General features: G+C 43.1%; 1 protein-coding gene across 1 annotated transcript in view; it reads left to right on the forward strand.

Annotated features, from left to right (window-relative positions):
- LOC115439011 (lysine-specific demethylase 6B-like) overlaps positions 1-19,627 on the forward strand; it is a gene marked incomplete at its 3' end in the record, with an annotated part of 40,171 nt that extends 20,544 nt beyond the window's left edge. The window contains exons 3-12 of the mRNA XM_030162904.1: positions 12,845-12,931; positions 15,308-15,424; positions 15,809-15,932; positions 16,154-16,249; positions 16,401-16,686; positions 16,784-16,861; positions 17,070-17,240; positions 17,379-17,570; positions 17,752-18,294; positions 18,746-19,627. Of these exons, the coding sequence (XP_030018764.1) occupies positions 15,814-15,932; positions 16,154-16,249; positions 16,401-16,686; positions 16,784-16,861; positions 17,070-17,240; positions 17,379-17,570; positions 17,752-18,294; positions 18,746-19,627 (2,367 nt within the window). The remainder of the gene's footprint in view (positions 1-12,844; positions 12,932-15,307; positions 15,425-15,808; positions 15,933-16,153; positions 16,250-16,400; positions 16,687-16,783; positions 16,862-17,069; positions 17,241-17,378; positions 17,571-17,751; positions 18,295-18,745) is intronic.
- Between the last annotated feature and the right edge of the window lie 125 nt (positions 19,628-19,752).

The following is a 19,752-nucleotide window of genomic DNA, read 5'->3' on the forward strand; positions in this document are numbered from 1 at the left end:
AACATTAGCCTCATGAATTTCCATCCAAAACACTTTTAAAACTTTCATTTAGAGTCACTAGTGCAGCCTAAATAGTCCACAACCTGGAAATAGGCTGAATAAATGCACAGTGGAAACAGATGTCCATTCGCACTGCACTAATATTATCACAGGACCACTGTGTTTGCCGGGATAAGGCAGAATAGTTGTGGTGGAACTTTTATTATACAGCTTATATCAGATTCACACTCTTGTTGCAAATAACCAGTCTACATGTAGTACTTGTCCCATGCAAATAGAGTTTTACAAAATCATTGTTTATTAAGTATCCCATATTATGCAAAGCCCTTTTATTCCTGAACATTATTAACGTTGCTCGAATCACAGCAGAGCTTGGTAATCAGCAGCTAAATCAGAAGTGTTATTTTTATTAAAGCCAACAAAATGGATAGTTGTAGTATTACCATTTGATGCAAGCATTTGTTCTGCAGTCACTCTTTCACTGATTCATTTCATTTATTGCATGTCTTTATGTTTGAAGGTACACAGAGGTTTGTATTGGTCCCAGAAGCACAAATGCTTAAACAAAACCTCCGTACAAACACACTGCCTTCCAGTGTTGTGAAGAGCCCCACTGTGCTGCATGCCTCTTCTTCCTCAAAACAAAACACATTATTGAACATTCGTTATCACTTGACAATACTCTTGATCCACCCTGGTGGCACATACCACACATGCCACACACTTACTTCATCAGGGGCTTGAATCTGACCCACACACACCCGCAGACGTGTTTTGTCACACCTCATTGCATGCCTATGATAGTAGAAATACCCTCAGTTAGCACAAAATATACTTAGTAACCTGTCGTGATATGAGAGTCTGATAGCATTGCCAAGTCAGTGAGACATTTTATAATGTTCAGACATTATTGTGGTTCTCATATTGCAGCATATGGTGTTTTATGTTGTTTTTAGAATCTCTGCGATCATAAATAAATGTGTGTATGTTTATGTCATCACCTCAGCATCATCCATGACACACTACCATCCTTCCTGCAGCAGATAATTTTGCCTCCTGTTGTCCTGCTGAGGCAGTCCTTTCTAAATATAACCCCTTGGTTTTGTGTGTGTATTTAACAGTGTGTGACGCATACGGTTGGTTGTGGTGCAGGATGGTAACTTTGGCCAGGAAAGCCTGGAACACCAAATGTTTCCTGCATTAAAGAGACCCATGTGTGTTTGTCTAATCCTTGTTTACTTCATAGAGCAGCTCAGCTGGCTACCTGAGCTGATATTCTGTGTGTTTTACTTTTATAGCTCAAATTTTATTCATAGGTGCAACCATTTGCATTGTTCCGTGACAGCACAGGTAATATTGCAACAGTGTTTGCTGTTAGGAAACAGGCTTAGTTTCCCTTTGAGCAGCCATTCAAATTGCATGATAGCAGTGTGCAAAGAGGGTGTGGCAATATACTCGGCTCATTTAAGTGAAGTTTAAGAACATGAATAAAGAAACAAAATTAAAACACTTAAGGGAGGAGGGGTTTCTAATCCTATCACAATCTGAACAAAGATTTCCCCTTATTGTTTATCTTTTCTTGCTTCCTCTGCCCTCTAGCAAACCCACATTAGTTCGAACTGTGTTGTTTACACTTTGAAACCAATGAAATTTAGAGACTGATAATATGTACCCAAACTATGTCAAGCATACTGTGCACTTAAGTCGTATTAGAAGCAGAGGTGTGAATCTTCACTAGCCCACTGATTTGGTTGGATTGTGATTCATCCGTCAATGTTTCAAATCCACAGTGAATCTTAATACATCTCAATGTATCCCATCAACAATTTTCTATATTACTGCATATGGTTAGTTTTTCACCAGTTAACATGATAAAAGCATCAGAGAGAGGATGCAAACCCACTGCACCTTGATCTTTAATTAGTGCAACAACTTCAGGACACACCAACATGCATTCATGTTCCCGGTTGTTTTAATATAAGTTCTTCAATAATCAAAAGAAATTCAGGCTTTGCACTTTCAAAAATAATGCCAAAAGTTACTAAAATCAGTAGTTAAAGGTATCGACCAAGCAAGCATTGAAAATATCAACAATTATATATATATATATATATATATATATATATATATATATATATTTTTTTTTTTTTTAAATTCATTCCGGGAGTTTTCCGCAGCTTGTTCCTGGAGTGCGTTTCAAAACTTATGTTTGTCCTTTTAATTTAACATGATCACAGGAAATGTTTCTAGTAACACTGTAACTGCAGCTGCAAATTATTAGTAGTATTAAATATTATTGTTGCTATAATATTAGTGTGAATATTAATAATATACTATTGGTTCAATTTCACTGAGTATAATATATAGGTTATTAAAGTAAAACATGTATTACAATCCTAATGTAATAATACAGTGTTTTATTATATCCATTTTATTGTATTATATTCTGTCTTTGATGCATTTTCTATCATATTCATGAGTGACTAGTTTCTCTCATGCATGGACGTAGGGGAAAATAGTACTTTCATTTAAAGACTAACGAGCAAAGTCCTTTTTCTATTCATAAATATATCTGCATATTAGAATAATAATAATAATAAATTTTATTTTTAAGCGCCTTTCAAGACACCCAAGGACACTGTACAACAAGCTAAAACAAGCAATCAATAAAATACAGAGAAATAAACAGATTAAATAATAATAATAATTACTATATATAGAAATGAAGATGTAAAATGGAGAGTAGAGCTAATGGGGGGTAGGCTACTCTGAAAAGGTGAGTTTTGAGTCAGGATTTGAATGTAGGGAGAGAATCACAGTTACGGATGGATGGTGGGATGGAGTTCCAGAACAATATTTGTGATTCAGTATGTAAACATTGCAAAGAAAAACTCAAATTAGTTATTCTGATTATTATAATGATGACATATATAGTCATATATTATCACTGAGCATAATGTATTAGCAATAAAATTATGAAGTATATCAAAGACAGAATATAATATATATATATATATATATATATTAAAAAAAAATAAGAATGACATAAACGTGGTGTAATGACACATTGTTTTATTAGTCATCGTAACACCCAAAGGTTTTATTTCAGCTCATTCACACAAATGTGGTCCTATTTATACATATCCAAATGAATCTAATCTTCACATTTTGTTACTGGATCTTTGTCTTGTGGTTCCGTGGCGTCAGGGGGTAAGTACTCTTCCTCCTCCAAAAATAGACGGTTACACGGAAATAGCTCGTGCGCTGCTCCACCGTCAGTCACGAGCCCGACATAAACCAAAAAAAACCCCAAAAAAATGGAGTTAAACCCTCAGGAGTGCGTTAGACTGAAATAGACCGTGTCGGGAGGAGGAGGCGGCAGTGGGACGTGCTCCGGTACCGGGAGTCGTGGAGGGAGTAAGAGTCGGTGCCAGTTTGCGCTGTCAGGGAATTCCTGGGCCGTGCGGTGACGTCACGACGGGCGTACGTGTGCGTGTGTTTGTGAGTGTGCGTGGCTCTGTCCCTTTAAAACCAACAGAGCTCAGCGCAATAGGATCCCTGCCTGGCTGCTGCTGCCGAGTGTGTGCAGAGGAAAAAATATAAGAGCTCGACGCGGACAGACAGAGGCAGCGTCTAAACGGAATACCAATCATAATAATAATACTAATAATAATAACAGAAATACGCAGAGGAACGCGCCGAATAACGAACGCCGTGCGCCTTAAGTTTGGTGGTTGTGTCGGGAGGAAGCGGCGGAGACTTTGGAAGGATTACAGGGCTGGAGCTGCTCTCAGCCGGCTGCTCGGGAATTTCTCTGCAGACTCGGAACTCCAAACTTGCGGATACTAAGCCGATAAAGACCCAGCCGGATACATATTTAATTTTGGGGGGAAATATTTCATGTTGTGGAGCGGCCATCGGGAAAATGCTTGAAAGAACGGTGAGTGTTAACTGAGATGGGATTATTTAAATGTCCAGCCGACTTTGTTTTGGTTGGAACCAGGGAAGTCAGTGTCAGTAAAGAAGTTGAACCGCTTTGACTGGAGGGAACCCCCCCCCCCCCCCCCCCCCCAGATTCCGTAGCTGCTTTTGGAGAACTTTATCTTTTCGGTGAGTCAAGATAACGATGAGTTCATTATGGTAATCGATTAAAGGAGATGTTGATCGCTTAGATTTGTTAAGGTGGGGGAATTTTGTAGTGTTTTTTTCTCACCCGTACATGATTGTTTAATCCCACGCGTGTCTCTGTGGTTCAGCGTTCAGTGTTTTCCTCCAGATCTGCGATTGTTCATCATTACGGGACGTGTTTAATCATTCATAACACGTGGATTAGAGTAACTTCTGACTTCTGTGAATATACGTAGGAGGAGCATTCATAAATATCCCCGGCAACTTTTTACATACCCCCCCCCCCCAAGGAATTATTTTTTGGGTATATTTGACCAGGCTTGTAAATAGGATATATCTAGTCGTACATTTATGAAATATTGGAAATAACCTCATCCTCCACCCTTCTTCATGTGGTACACCCCCGGTCTTATGTTAGTCATTCCTGTCCTGAAAACACATGATCATTCCATGGCTAGAAAAGGGAAGGAGAACTAGAGGACAGAGAAAGAAAATTGCCTGTGTAAGGAGATCTCACGCCATTGTGTATGTGTGTGTGTGGGAGTGGGGGTGGGCAGGAGCACTGAGGTCGGCAGCCGTATAAAGTGAATGGATAGCTGCCACCCCCAGTCAATCCTTACGCACACAAAGAGCTGGACTGAAAGGAAGTGATTTGCATCACCTCTCTTCTTGGGGGGTGGGGTGGTGTTTTGGTCCTGGAAATTTGGGTTTCGGGGGTCGTCAGTGCACAAAAGTCTGACCACATAGTGTTGTTTTGTCTGTTTGAGCCGCTGTCTAAAAATCACTTTGGAGCGGCCACTGACACCGAATGCGCAATGGAGGGATTCTTTTTTTTTTTTTTTTAATATTGTATTTGTGGAAGTGTAATTTCCCTCCCAACTCCCTAAAGCGATGAAACTGGTTAGAGTAAGAGGTTTTAAGGTGTGCCAAGTGCGCACAACCATTTGGCACCGTAATTACGCACGGTGCCAATGCGCATGGCATGTGAAAATAATGATACTCGTTGTGTTCTTAGTAATAGCTATTAGTGATATAATTAGCTGGCCATTGTTGATACTGATGGTGTCATTGCATCACCGCCCTCAGACGTTTAACAGCATACCTATTCACCAGCCACAGGACAAGTAGTTGATGAGAGTTTGCTGACTTTGGGGGGGTATTTGTCGCTTTATTACCCGTTATAAACGCGCCATGATCAGGAAGAGCGCATTGTGCTGGCATGGGGTCGCGAAGAAAACAAAAAAGACTTTGATGGTTCACTTCCCCTCAATCAAATCGATTGGCATGGAAATCAGTGGTGCGTTTGATGTCGGAGGTTGTAAAAAGTTAAAGCTCCAAACTCTGGGCCGGCTGTGTGCTGCCTCAGCTCTCCCCCGCCTCCGTTTGTCCCGTGATCTCAATAGAAGCGTGTGTGTGAATGAACAATCGCCGCCCATTCTACTATGAGTGATGACGAACATGGAGGAATATTAAAGTGATACACACGCCGCCAGCAGGGAGAGAAGTGAGTGAGATGACGGTGGAAATGAGGTTGCTAACTCAACTATTGTGAGTCACACAGATCTACACATGAAGTAAGCAGGGGAGGCGTTTGTACGTGTGCAACTTTCCCAACACCCCCATCCAAAGTGATCCCATGATGGGAGAGTTGGGGGGAGTGTTAAGTAAATGAATGATTTTCACCTGATTGACATTAAGGGTGTGTGTGTTTGTGTGTGTATGAACATGACCGGCATGAGAAATGGGTCAGTAGGCTGAGCTGAAGTGCTTACTCATCTAATACCACTTTGTCAGGAAACAGGAGCTGTGTGGCCATCTACAGATTTGGTCAGTTGTCCTTTTGAAGCCCTTACTGAGAGCTATTTCTTAATTAAAAAACACACACAACCTCTCTCTGTGTACATCAATGATGTTAGTGGAAGAGGAAGTGAATGAAATGACGTTGGTTTTTGTGGCACTACTCTCGCAGCCTTTCCTGTAAAAGGTGTCGTTTCTCTAGAGGGCTGGTCAAAACAAGACACAGAGAGTGAGGGGGGAATTAGGGAGGTGCTGCACAACATCTGCCACACTCCCAACAGGTCAGGTGTCAAAACACAAGTTCTTCTTTGTAGTAGCTGGCACATGAGTTAAAAACAACTCACCATTTTCCACTACATCTGGTCAGAACCAAAGCAGACACTTCACACCTCATGATGCACTGCTATGTTTTATTGCTCTTTACTTACGTGATAGACGTTAAATGCAGAACTATTTAGAATCTAGAAACTGAATATTTTGAATTACCATTTGTCTTAGTTGTGATTATTTCATATCATTAGATTGAAACCCTGGTCAGTTTATTTAGTGTCCCGTAGTTAACACAAACACTGCATCTTTTTCTTGACAACAGGCTGAAGGTTTCAGAGGTGGTGAGGGTTATAGGGGGAAAAACTCACTTCACCAGGTGTGGAATTCCACCACGCAGTGTGAAACTGCCTGCCGTAGATCCTGCATTTGTAAAGTGGAGATCAGTGCCAAAAAACACGATGCAGGCAGCCTTCTGTAAGGTCTATATACTGAACCATTTTTATGCATTTGTAGGCTTTTATGGCCGGGAATATAAAAACACACACTTTGGATGACATTAATCACTTACTTATGGATGAAGTCATGGTCTGTGATATTTATTTCTCATTAGTTTCTATGGAACAGCAGGACTCTGCTATACTGCCAGCCAACCACGAGGCGCAAATATCCATAACTATAAATAGTGGTCATGATGCAGCTGTGGATTTGCTCCAATTTCTGTTACACTCAGTTTTGGGCCTGAAAACAGTAAAGAAAACCAGATCTGTGTAATGTAATCCAGAAGTGAAGCAGCAAATGTACTAAGAGCTTTTAAAAGAACAGACAGTAAATCAAATGCAGCCAAAAGCTGCAGCAAATAAGCCATGGTGGCATTTTATGGATATAGGCAACAATAGAATTACATAAGAGAATGGCAGAATATCTCAGGATTTAATTAATGGAAAGGAAGAGCTCTGCCACACTTCGCTGTGTTTATGTGCTGTATCTGTTTGCCTGTGTAACAAAGTTGGAGAAAAAAGGGAAAGTTTTCCCTCTGAGCTCAGTTCCTCTATTATCTCTGGCTCTTTGCCACTGATGATGATGACACAGTTGAAGGGTGGTGTACAAACCTACATGCTGTGTGTGTGTGTGTGTGTCTGTGACTCATAGTGTTACAAATAGACTTACACCTTGGAAAGAATTTTCTTCCTTCCTATTTTACCTCCCCTCACCTCCTGTGGCTGCTTTTTTCCCCTCACTACGACCACGTTGGTAAAATAAAAGATAACTCAGCCAATGAGAGCATCATGGGAAATGAGAGGAGGAGGAGAAGAATACAGAGGAAGAAAAAAATGTGTTATCATCATCTGTATTTAAGGAATCAGTAAGCAGACCTTGGATATTCGCTTGACTAAAGGAACAAACGGTAACGTCATAACAAAACCACTCTGCCTGCGTCACTGTTGTCCTGGTCAAGTCAAAATAATCGTGCATAATTACACCCACAGTAAAAACAGAACTGGACTGGCCATCTGTATGCATGCTGTCATTATCTCTGAGGCATACAGGGTATTCATGCAGACTGCTGATGAGACATATTGCTGCTTGTGAGTCCAAGGAGGAAGAGGATGGTGTATCAGGTCAGAGCATCCTGTACCACAGTAAACATGTTGATTATTGTAGTCCTCTCATAAACCTATTATGAATTCCTCCCTGTGCCTATCTCTCCCTCTAAAGCTTAGTTTAATAACTGTTAGTGAAGACGCGGCCTGTTCCCCTGACAACTGTTGCCAAGGTATCCAAGTCTCATCTTGTTTGTGGCTTGTGTGTGCATTTCTTTCGTAGTTAGGAGTGTGTGTTGGTCTTGATCTGGTGATAAAAGCACCTGGAGACAAACAGAATGTTAAAAATGAGAGGACATTCTGACTAGAGGATGTGTTTCATACAAGAGGCAGAGTGATGTTCTGTGTTTTTTGTTTTTCAGAATTGTTTATCAGAAATCACCCCAGAAACACAGAGAAGAATTTGGGGCTTTTGAGGTTGGTGAAGTGTGGAAATCGAGAATGATGATTTTCAAGCCATTGTCAGTTCTCTCTGAAACGCCTACGTCTTTTCAGGTTTCCGGTTTATCAGGATTTATGCAGTTTTCCTTTCTTAACAGTTACAAGCCAGATGCTGAGTCATCCTCTTCCCAGCTTTCACATACACACATCTTGATTTAGACTCTGATGTTTTTTGAGGTGTTATCAAGTCTGTCGAGAAATCTCTAACACAGAGTTTCTGTGAAAGTGAAGCGGGGAGGAGTGCCTGTGACTTAGAGAGGAGTTACTCAGTCCACCCACACACACACTCACACTCACACACACACTCACTCTGCCATCATATGTTTGTCATTCATTTCTACCAGGAGCTAAAAAGAAGAGAAACAAGGCTTTTCACTTAGCACCCAGGGTCACAGCCAAGTAAATGGTTTTTCAGGTCAGTTGACTGTTGTTTTGTTGACGAGGCTTGTGTGAGTCATGAGTTAAACACACGTGCCATTCACACAAGATGACTGTGTGTCTGAGTTATATTTTAAGAACCGTAAGTGAAACTAGACAGATTTTTTGTTGTGTTTCACATCTGCCGAGGTTCACAGTCACCCAGGATCACTTTTATCTTATTTTTACAGCCAAAACGCCTCTGTAGATGCACTTAAACAGATACTCTGAGTTGTCTGTTCAGCAGGAAGCCTCAGCCTCCAAACCCCTCCCTGAGGCCTCTCCTACACACCCCTGAGGGAGGCCTATTTCCTGTGGCTGTGACGACAGCTTCCTCTCTCCTTCAGCTCTGTTCCCCTTCACGTTAACGTTACACACGTGCATGTCATCTATGTGTGTGTGATGCACCACAGTAACCCTGTTGTGTGCTGTCAGTCGAGGGCCCAGATGTGACAGCGGTGAGTGCAGGAGACAAAAAGGGCCTCATGTTCTCGTATTTGTCTTCAAGCTCCTCCTCCTGAAACAGACAAAAATATAGGCTAACAGCAGCATGTCACAGGGGGTCCGGAAATGAACTTTTTCATCACCTGTTTTGCAGCCAAAGCACTTCCTTAGAATAAAAAGTTGATAAGAAAATAAGCTGGTGACAAAACCACACAGTATGCTGGCAGGATAACCACATTTTTATTTCCACTAACAGCCAAAACAGGCCAGCGTAAGCATGAGAGGCCTTCAGTCAACAGCAGCCACCAATCACTGTTAAATATCATCTAGATGTTAGAAGCAGCTTAAGTCCGGCAGAGGTGAAATGAAAGGTTTCTGTCTTCTTTGCTTTATGGCCTTTCTCTGTCATGGTCTGAATGTAGAGCAGATGTGTTTAAGTCAGGAGCAGATGAAGTGAAACAAATAAGAGCTTTTATCTGGCCTGTTGTGACTGCCTGGTGTGCTGCTGGTGAGCGTTAAGGACCTGGGTGTAACTGGGGTAAAGGTTAGGCCAGTGCTCATTCCTCTGGATGTACAGGTTGGTTTGATGGGATGATGTTCTTTAGAGATTATCATCCATCACAGAGGTCTGATTCGCAGCCGTCACATTTGCTTGTTGTGTCCTCAGCTGACCTGTTCTACTATGTGTGAGTTGCCAGAAGCAGTGCTGTGTGTGTGTGTGTGCGTGTGTGCGTGTGTGTGTGTGTGTGTGTGTGTGTGTGTATGGATGTGGACGTGATAGCCCACATCACTCTCTTGGAACGGCACGCACTGACGTTTGCACAAGAACAAACAAATAAATACTGTGGCGTACATGCACGCACACAGGGAGCCTGGCAACGAGGCGAGGGCGGACGGATGCAGGGGCTGACTGTTCCTGAATGTGTTTGAGAGAGAGAGAGAGAAAAATTTGTGGTGTTTCCTCCAGAACACGATCCCTATCTGGGACTGATTATGTAATGGCCAAATGGAGTAGAGAGGGCGAGGGAGGATAGAGCGAGACAGACAGAGAGAGAGTCAGAGAGGACCATGCTGGCCTTTATGCTGTCTTTCACTAGAACACTGCCACCACTTTGCGTCACTGTTTTTTTTTTTTTTTTTTTTTTATCTTATCTTTCATTTCTCCCGGCCTATCATAACAAAACTTTTCTCGTGACATGGTTACATTCAGAGCTGGTCTAAACCAGACCCTTAAGCTAATTCACAGACATCCAACAGAATCCTCCAGGAGTAAACACTCGGTAACAGTGGTGAGGAAAAACTTCCTTTTAATGGGCAGAAACCTTGAGCAGACCCCAGCTCTGGTCATCTGCCTCGAGTAGTTGGGCTTATCTGGTCATGTCTTTTTAGACAGTCTCTGCAGTGGCTTGATGAGGACTTCAACACTGTCCATCTATGCATTCAACCCCTCCAGCTCTTAATATGCAGCTATCTTATTCTTTGTCATTTTTCCTGTGGGTATGTCTTGTAAAAACTATCTTTATATTTATTATGTCTCTGTTGTACTCCTACACCACACTGCTAAAAGTTCAGCCTTTAGTATCATTCATCTTTCTCTTACATGAGACAGCATAAGCCTGTGCTTTCTCTACCTGTATTGCCCCAGATTCATTCAAAGTGAAATTATTATTTTCTCCCCTTTTCTATATATATATTCGTGTTTTTATGGTGTATTTTTATGTTGTTATTTTTTGCAGTGTAAGCCCTCCCTGCAGTCTGTTTTCTTCTCATGGCCTCTGTGTGGTTGCCTGGCTGGAGACCAGAGTGGGCCAGTCATTGGCAGGGGGAGGATGAAGGAGGGTGAATAAATTAGGCTACTGCACTGTCACACATTATGTGAACATCTTAATTTCAAGCATTTGTTCCCCTCCTCAGCTTCTGTTGGTTACTAAGCAGCCTGTTCACAGCCTCAAGCTTATAACTTTGTGACATGTTGGATTATGGTGGACCTCTTTTTCATTTCAGTTGTTTGGTTGTGCTTCTTTGTTTGATTCCACACGGCTGCTTCATTTTCTTTGGAACTTCTTGCTCAGTGCGTTTGACAACGGCTGACACAGCTTTGCTAAAGTTCCCCCCTCCTCCTCCTCCTCCAGCTGATTGTTGGTGTTGTCAGGACAAAAACTTGCACAGCTATGACAGCGGGGGTGTTGACAGGAACCACTCTCTGCTGTCTGGCATCGATGGGGGGATTTCACTTGAAAAAGATACCGTGGGGGAATTTTGTTGTAATTAACTGAATCTAATAATGTGTCATAAATAAACAAATGAACCTGTATACACTTGGGTGTCGTAAAGGACCTAAGAGTACTGAGGTAAGCAGGTGAAAATGAAATAACACGAGTATCAACATGAGCTTTAGGGATGCTGCTGAAGCTTAATATTTGGGTTTTATAGGACAAAATCTGTTACTAATGGTTGTATGATATGATGATATCAGAGGTAACCTGAAGTTGCGATTGATCGTGTTTGTAGAATTTGCATGATCATTTCTCTTTAAACTTGTGGTTTTTATCGTCTTGGAGCTTCTCTTGGTCATAAAACCCCCTACAGTGTGTCATCACTTCCTGTTTGTCTAAATACACAATCGCTTGCATGCACAATCAACACTATGGGCTACATAGGAAGCAGAAATTACATCATGGCGTCCGAGAAATTCCCACTGTTGTGACATCAGCATCAAAGGAACACGCCCCCGGTCACCTGATTGTAAGAAGTGTCCCATGAGGGCGGCGTTTAGGGGGAGCGGTTTTGGGTAAGCCCTTTTCCAGGGCACTGACTCATTGGGGGTTCCCCGAAAAAAAAAAAAAAAAAGAAATGAAAGCATACTCAGACGTACATTTCCCTGTCACATACTGTAGTACAATAACTCATAGCTGTTATAAACGCATTTCATCACTTTGATATCGCAGATACCTGAGCTGGTATGTGACACTGTCTGCCGTCTGTATACACGATCTGGTTTCAGAGTACTGAGTTTCTCACACTCTGCTGGGAGAGAGGCTGTGAGCAATGTGATAGCCAGGATAGCAACTGGAATAGACGACCGTTTGGTCACAACAGACATAAACACACACCCTCTATAAAAGTTGTAATTACAACCACGCCACTGTGTCCCTGCTTGCACTCCTGAGTCACAGCTGGGTCTCTTGCTGGATTTTTCAGAACTTTGGGCCAATTTACACTCTCTTTCCTGTCCCCACAATGCCATGCAAGTTATTTTTTACTATATTTCCTCAATGTTGCTTTTTCACATGTGATAGTTGACTTAGCCCGCCCAGCTTTTCCTGTTAAAGCAGGATCAGTGTAGAGCTACCACAGTGAGTCTCACCATTGTGTCTGTGTGTGAAAAGAAAAGTGAGTGAGCGAACAAGAGCCCCCCTCGCTCCTATTGTGTCGGCCTCCCTGCTGATTTTCCCCTTTGCCTCTGAGCCACCCTCAGGTTTTCCACACTATTCTGAAACCAGGCGTCACCTTAGAAGTCAGCTGCGCAGGGGTGACTCGCTGTGTAGAAAGAAAAGCCGGGGCCAAGAGATTCATAAGGACAACCTTTAAAACTGTATTCTATCATCTTATGTGACAATTCAGGCTCATGAGAGGCAGCTATGCGTGACAGCTTTGATCATGACTTCGAGTATTGTGTTGATCCAGCGTTCATGTTGTTTTTATGACAGCTTGACATGAATGTTTTTCTCTTGTCTGTCTTTCAGGGTTGAGGAGACCCCAGAGAGATGATTGGCAGCCGAAGCTGAGACTTGACACAACTGTGAATCAATAACTTGGTGCTATTCTAAAAGGTATGCTCAGCATGAGTCTGTGTTTGGTTCAGTTTGTCTTAACACGTGTCGAATACAGTCTTGACAGTTAGCACCAGACTTTTCTGTCAACCTATCTTTGTGCAGCAGCAGCGTCTGGTGGCTCATGATCCCTGTGAGGCGGAAGGGAAAAGATAGAGAGGGTGGTGTGTAACAGACGAGCTAGAGGCACACAGATATATCCCTTTCTGAGCTTTTAATAGAGACATAGCGAGCCAGAGTTGGTGGGAGGAAGAAAGGAATAGAAGAGGAACTGGTGGGAGGAAGGACTGCGTATGACCAGAGCTAATTTAGGAAAGCTGTTGGAAGAGCGCTGCTGTGCTGAGCAAGAGAAAATGAATCATAACCTTTATGTGTCTGTTAGCAGCAGGCTCATTACTTTACATTTTATAGTGGTATATTATTTGTTCAGTTCCTTAAACTGCACATTTTACATCTCACCTGGACAAGATCCAATAGTATTCTTATCTTTACTCAGTGGGACATAGTGTAATATTTAACACAGATGACTAAATAAGGATATGAGATGATTTGTGATATACCTTTATACTCCAGTACAACAGAAGTTGTTGAGGTATGTAACATTAGTTTTTAAAAGCACCGGTGACTGTCTGGGTGTGAACACAACCTCTTTTGTTGTCATTCTTAATGGAGGTACTTTGAACTGTGGATTTCTTTGTATCTTGACACCTTCTGTTTGTTGTAGTGTGTATGTGTGTGTCCAGTGCTTCAGAAAGCAGGGAGGGGTGGGAGATATCGCTGCTTCTTTTATGCATTTTACCTTTAACTGCTTTTCCTTTGTGCTGTCTCAGTGTATGTGTGTATACAGTATATGTGTGTGGGAAGGTGTGGGTGTTTTCATGGCACCGTTCCTGCTCTCCACTCCACACCACCTCCCTCCATCCCTTCCCTCTTCTCCATCTCCATCTTTTCTCCTTAATCTTTCCTTCCATCCTGTTTAGACCGTCTGTCGCTGCTAACCCCCCTCCCCTTCTCCATCACGCCTGCCGTAATGAGATTAAACCTTAGTGTATCCACCAGGCAATGCGCACACACACACACACACACACACACACACACACACACACACCCTTTAGAGCACAGCACACACAATCATCCATTTAGGAGTGCACACTGTCTCTTCCAAATGCACTAAACCACCACAGAACTGACACAACCATGCAGCACAATTGGCAGTACTTCCAGCCCTTGTGCGTGCACACGTACACACACTTGGCGTGCGACCAAGGCCCCTCTCTCTTAGTCTTTGCCTGTGTTTCTTGTTATCAGGAGGCCCATAGTAAGGATTACAGTAACCCCAGGTCGGTCCTCATAGGTGAGCTCCCCACTGAGCCATCTGGGTCTCGGTAGTAGGCCTTTTCTGTACATTATAGCTCACTGGCGCCGCCTACAGGCTTGCTAAAACTTAACCAGTTAAAGACAAAGCTTTATACAAAAGGGTACTCTAACTTACACCATCTTTCCTAGCAAGACCTTTTTTATTATTGCATTGGAAGTCTGCTTAATATCCTTCCATTTCCCAGTGGCTTAAAGACAACATGTCTTTTCTAAAACTCGAGAAAATTAAACACACATTGAAAAGGTGTATTGACATGTATTTCCACAAATAATAAACCTGTATTTCTTACTTTACAAACTTAGAGGTACTGCCCAATTGAATGTGTGCCTGTTGTTGTTGTTGTACTTTATAATACACAAGTAACCATTAGTTTGTAGTGGTGAGGATGAGCAGAGGTGGGGTGGGGTTGGGGTCGGGGGGTGCAGTTTGTTCATTTCATTACACTTTTTATTTATTTATCTAATTTGCTACATTCTAATTAGAGTGCTCTTTCATATGTTGTTTATGTGTGTGTAAATAAATAAATAGTGTGTGTATATGCATATATGTATATACTTGGCAAAAAGGAAGGTAAATTGTAATTCTGTGATTGGAATTGTCCTATTTTTCTTCAGCAAAAATATTTGGAGAAACAAAAGACAAAGGCACATGCACTTATGGTTTGAAACATCACATAAAGTTTGGTTGTCCTAATGTCATTTGGGGTAAATGTCTTAATCAGAAGCAAAGGGAATATGAGAACTAAATGTGCACAAGTAAGAGAGCTTCGTTTCGTTTATACCTGCTGTTAAATTCTTGGATTTTTGCCCATTTCTCTCCCCTGTCTCACATAATACCTACATCCTGTGCTCTCCACTGCCAAGCTTTCAAACTCTCACACACATACACCCACCAACTAGCCTATATAACGGTGAGCCCACTGGCATTTATTGACTTTTCACCCTATCTCTGTCTAACTCTTTCTCACAGTGGCTCTCCTGTTCTTTCTCTCCCTATAGCCAGCTTTGGGTGCTTGGTGCTGAAGATAGAGAAGTTGGACAGTAGAGATTTTCTCAGTGTTGGAGTGAGGCCCTCTCTCTGCTGCAGTGGAGGGCTTCACAGACACAGCTAGTCTGGTGAGTACAAGCTCTATGATTTCTTTAATGGAGTCTTACTACAGGGAATATATAATGTACAGAATATGGTATTAGCATTGTGAAAATATTAAAGATTCAGTAAGAAATTCCAGTAAATATCACTTGTATTCCTTTTCTGTCCTCGAACTTGAACAAAGCAGGCTTAAAATAGTTACATTTCTGAATCAAATTCTTTAGCTGCAGTCTATAATTTTGATGGGCTACCTAGTGATTGCTGTGCACCTGATTTTTAAAGTGATCTGTTAGGTCTGTGTGCAAATAAGCATTTGACCACAGAGCCAAAGAATGTTGTAACATGAACAATTCAGTGAATGAAATTCTAAATACAGTGTTATATTTGTATGTCTGCATTAACATCCACAGGCTGGATGCATCACGCAGTAGAGCAGTTTGGTGGGCGTGGCACACGGGATTCCTTCCCTCTGGATGGACTCAACCGGGGACCACTGGCTCCCGTGGGCAGCCGCGCCTGGCAGCCATCTGCCAGGTCAGTTGCTGTGACAACGCAAAAACAAAAACTTTCACAAACACTATTGTTAACGATAGCCTGTCAGATTTACCTGACCTGTAATGAGAACTCTAAACTGCTGTTCTATCCAGGAGCTGAAGTAGATTAAATTCTTTTCACCATAATACTGAAGCTGTTGAACTGCTGTTACACAATAAATAATCATCTTTTCATCAATGTGTATGGTCTCTTTTTATTAGATGTTTGCCTGGAATGAATCAACACCAGCTTCTTCCCCATCTACCTCCTGGTCCTATGGGCGGACTGAACCAACCCAGTAAATTCTTTAATAATGGGTAAGGCACTGACAAAATCACTGTTAGAAAACAGCAGGTTTTAGTTCAGAAAATGACCAGTGAACATGATTGACATGTAACATACATTTTCAGAGTGTCTTATGAAAGGTTGAAATAGTTTTCATCTTTTTTTTCTTTCTCTTTTCTTCAGTCCCATGCGAGGAAGTGAGAAGGTGGAGATCCTACAACCAATGTTACCAGGTCTGCAGAGGGAGCAGCAGAGACCTCCTCCTCATCATCTTCATCCCCCCCCTCCTCATAGGGCATGGGAGCAGCTGGGCCAGCTGTATGAATCCCACCTCCCTCCTCAAGGACATCCTGTTGTATCCCTACCCAATGAGCACTCACTTCGTCTCCATAACCTAGGCTATGCAGGCAGTGGCGGACCTCCTCCTAACCCCCATCTTCCCCCCAACAGGCCAACCCAACTGCTGAAGGTGAGCATCATCAATATGATTCCACAGATGATTGTAGGTGTGAGCAGTTTTCATTGTTTTTCACTTTTAATGCTTTTTTACTTCCTGTCTGCTTTAGTTTGGGGGTTCTCAGGAGCAGCATGTTCCCAGGGGTCCACCATTTCTGGGAGAGGAGATGTGGGCTCAGGTGCACCAGGTACGAGCTCTCTGGTTGGCTGTGATCATGTTTCATCATGTTTACGTATGCTGTGGACACAAAAACCCTTTTACTGCCTGTCAGTCTGACTGTAACCGTCCAGCTGAAAGACATACCCCAGCTACGTCAAGTGGAAGAAATACTGAGTGATTATGACTGAGGTAGTTGCTTTTATTAACCATCTTTTCTAAAAAATTTGTCATCGCAGCAAAGGGGCTACCCAGGGAAAATGCTTGGAGGTCAGCTGAAGAGACCGGGCCCACCGTTGGGGGAGCATTCTGTTATCCAGCACACTCCTCCACCAACGTTGCACCCATCCTCCCGCCCAGCTGCTGAGGACTGTCCCAGTCCCAGCAAGAGGAAAAAGAGTTCAGATCAGGTATTTGACAGAAACAAACTCATTGTTTCCATTTGTACCAAAGCTGTCTCAGGGAGCAGTGTTTTCAAACCCCAGTTCTAAAATAGTATGTCAGATCTTTAAATTATTTAATGTTTTAATGTCTAATTTCCTGTGCAGGTGTTTCATTCTGGGCTGCAGCGATTTTCTGGCCCTCCTCAGGGTTTGTTATCTCAGCAGCAGTCATCAGCCCACCACCTCCCACCAAAACCGGCCTTCTGGAACCCCCTTCACAAGGACAACACACCATGGCAGCCCCACACATCTGAACGCAAGAACCCACCCTCCTCACAGGACTTCCAGGTCCGAACTGTAAGAAAAAAACCTTCATTAATTAAATAAACTCATGGTTTACATGTACCAATTTTTCTGCAATCATCAGTTTTTGAACACCAAGGCTCAATATTTTGTTCCAGTTATCAGGTCCTTATGCTGTAGTATACAGTACAGCCTTGTAATCCTTGTATTTTTCCTCTGTTGTCTGGTTTAACAGGAAAATAACAAACAAGGAATGGGCAGTTATACCCCAAAGTCCTCTCCTGCCCCTTCCACCCCAACAAATTCCTCTCCCGGGGGCTACAACCAGGGTTGTGGCCCTCAGTTTCAAAAAGATAAGTTTGAACCTCAGGCTATGAATCAGCAGTCCCCTCACTCCTCCTATTCCAGCCCCAGCTCCAAACTGGGACTAGCTCCCACTTGTCAGGCCATGGAGCCTCAAGGTGCTCAGAACCAGAGAGGCCCTGTCGTTGGGGGCCAAGGTGGCAACCAAGCTACCTCTCACATGGTATCTACCCCAACCAGGGGTAACAGAGATCAGTACCTACACGCCCAATCATCACCAGCAAACCCTCCTGCAACCAGCAACAGCAGAAGCAGCAGTGTGCCTTACAGCCAGTTTCAGCCTCCAGGGCTGGGGCACCAGGGTCCCCCTCCTCCTCCGCCTCCTCCTGTCAGCTGCACCTCGGTACCTCAGCAACAGCAAAGTGGGCCCAGTGAGGCCTGGAGATACCACAGCAGGCCCAGCAGTCACTCCCTGGTGAGTATAAGCAATCTGGGCTGCAGATCATTTGGGCTACATTTATATTTTATGTTTATTCTTGGTTTCTGTAAGTCCTTCAAAAGTGTTAATGTCTTGAATATAATTTTGAGCTGTCATAAAATTAATTGGAACATGAAATTAATTACAATTATAAGCAGTTGTTCGTTAAAAGCAGAGTGCTTTTGACATAAGCTAAGCATCAGTCATATAAAGGCAATGAAAATGGGTCATATTCTCTGATACTTTCATCCTTTAAATATGGAGAGGATTGGAAAACTTTAATAAAACACACTTCACAGAAATTCAATTTATTCCTCAGGAGTTAAATGTGTTGTCATAAGTTGAAAAAAATGGTGCACACTTTTTATTTCCAACATAAAGATAGTCAGTTGAACAGCGGAATCTGGCTTCAGTTGAACTGAATTGTGCTTTCTGTGTGTCTCCATAGGAGTCAGGCACCTACAAGCCACCAGGACTGCTACCTCAGCGCCAGCAGAACCACAATCGGGTTGTGGACAGTCTGGCTCCAGCTCCCCCTCAGCATCACCACCACGTCAGCCCTCCCCTGCCTCCAACCCGTACCCCAGTCATCACACCCAATCTTCCCATATCCCAGGCCTGCTCTATCAGCAGCTACAGCAACAGCTCCAGTGGCGCCACCAGTGTCTCCACAGTGACATCACCCTCTGCTGGTTGCTCGATGTATAAAGGCAGCAGTTGGGGAGGAAGAGATCCCTTACCCCAAAAATCTACCAGCGTTGTGACTAGCCCCAACTCTCCGCTGGGTGCTCTGCAGAAGCCAGCTGCAACTGCCAACCAGCTTCACAATCAGGGACGACCACAACTGGGATCCACCGAGTCCCAGCCCATGAAGAAGACGTCGTACTATTCTCAGGCCGAATCCTCGTCTTTGTTCTCAGTGCACCAGAGGTCAGGGGACAGTGTAATAACAAGCAAAGTTTCAAAACCTGTTCCAAACTCTCCTACCACATACTGCCCATCCAATCCAGCCCTCTCCTCCAGACTGGGTCCTCAACCAGACCGTGCCTCAAATCAGGCTTACTCTCAGGCCCAGATTTGTCCACCAGCCCCGGCCTCCGTTCCCCAGTCCATCGAAGAGGCTCTTGACAAGCTTGATGCTGAGCTCGAGGGACACATGCAAGCTGAGGAAAGGAGGAAGAGGGACAGAGAGGAGGAGCAGAGGAAAATGAGAGAGGAGGAGAGGAGGAGGAGGAGAGAATGGGAAATGAAGCAAAAGCAGCAGGAGGAGGAGAGGAAGAGGAAGGAGCTGGAAAAGAAGGAGGTGGAAAGAAAGAGGAGAGAACTAGAGCGACAGGAGGAGGAGAGGAAAAGGGGAGAATGGGAGAGGCAAGAGAGAAAGAAGAGGCAGCAAGACGAGGAGAGGAAGATGAAGGAGATGGAGCGGCTGGAAGAGGAGAGAAGGAAGAGAGAATG

Source organism: Sphaeramia orbicularis, chromosome 18, assembly GCF_902148855.1.
Source record: "Sphaeramia orbicularis chromosome 18, fSphaOr1.1, whole genome shotgun sequence".
Taxonomy (NCBI): Eukaryota; Metazoa; Chordata; class Actinopteri; order Kurtiformes; family Apogonidae; genus Sphaeramia; species Sphaeramia orbicularis.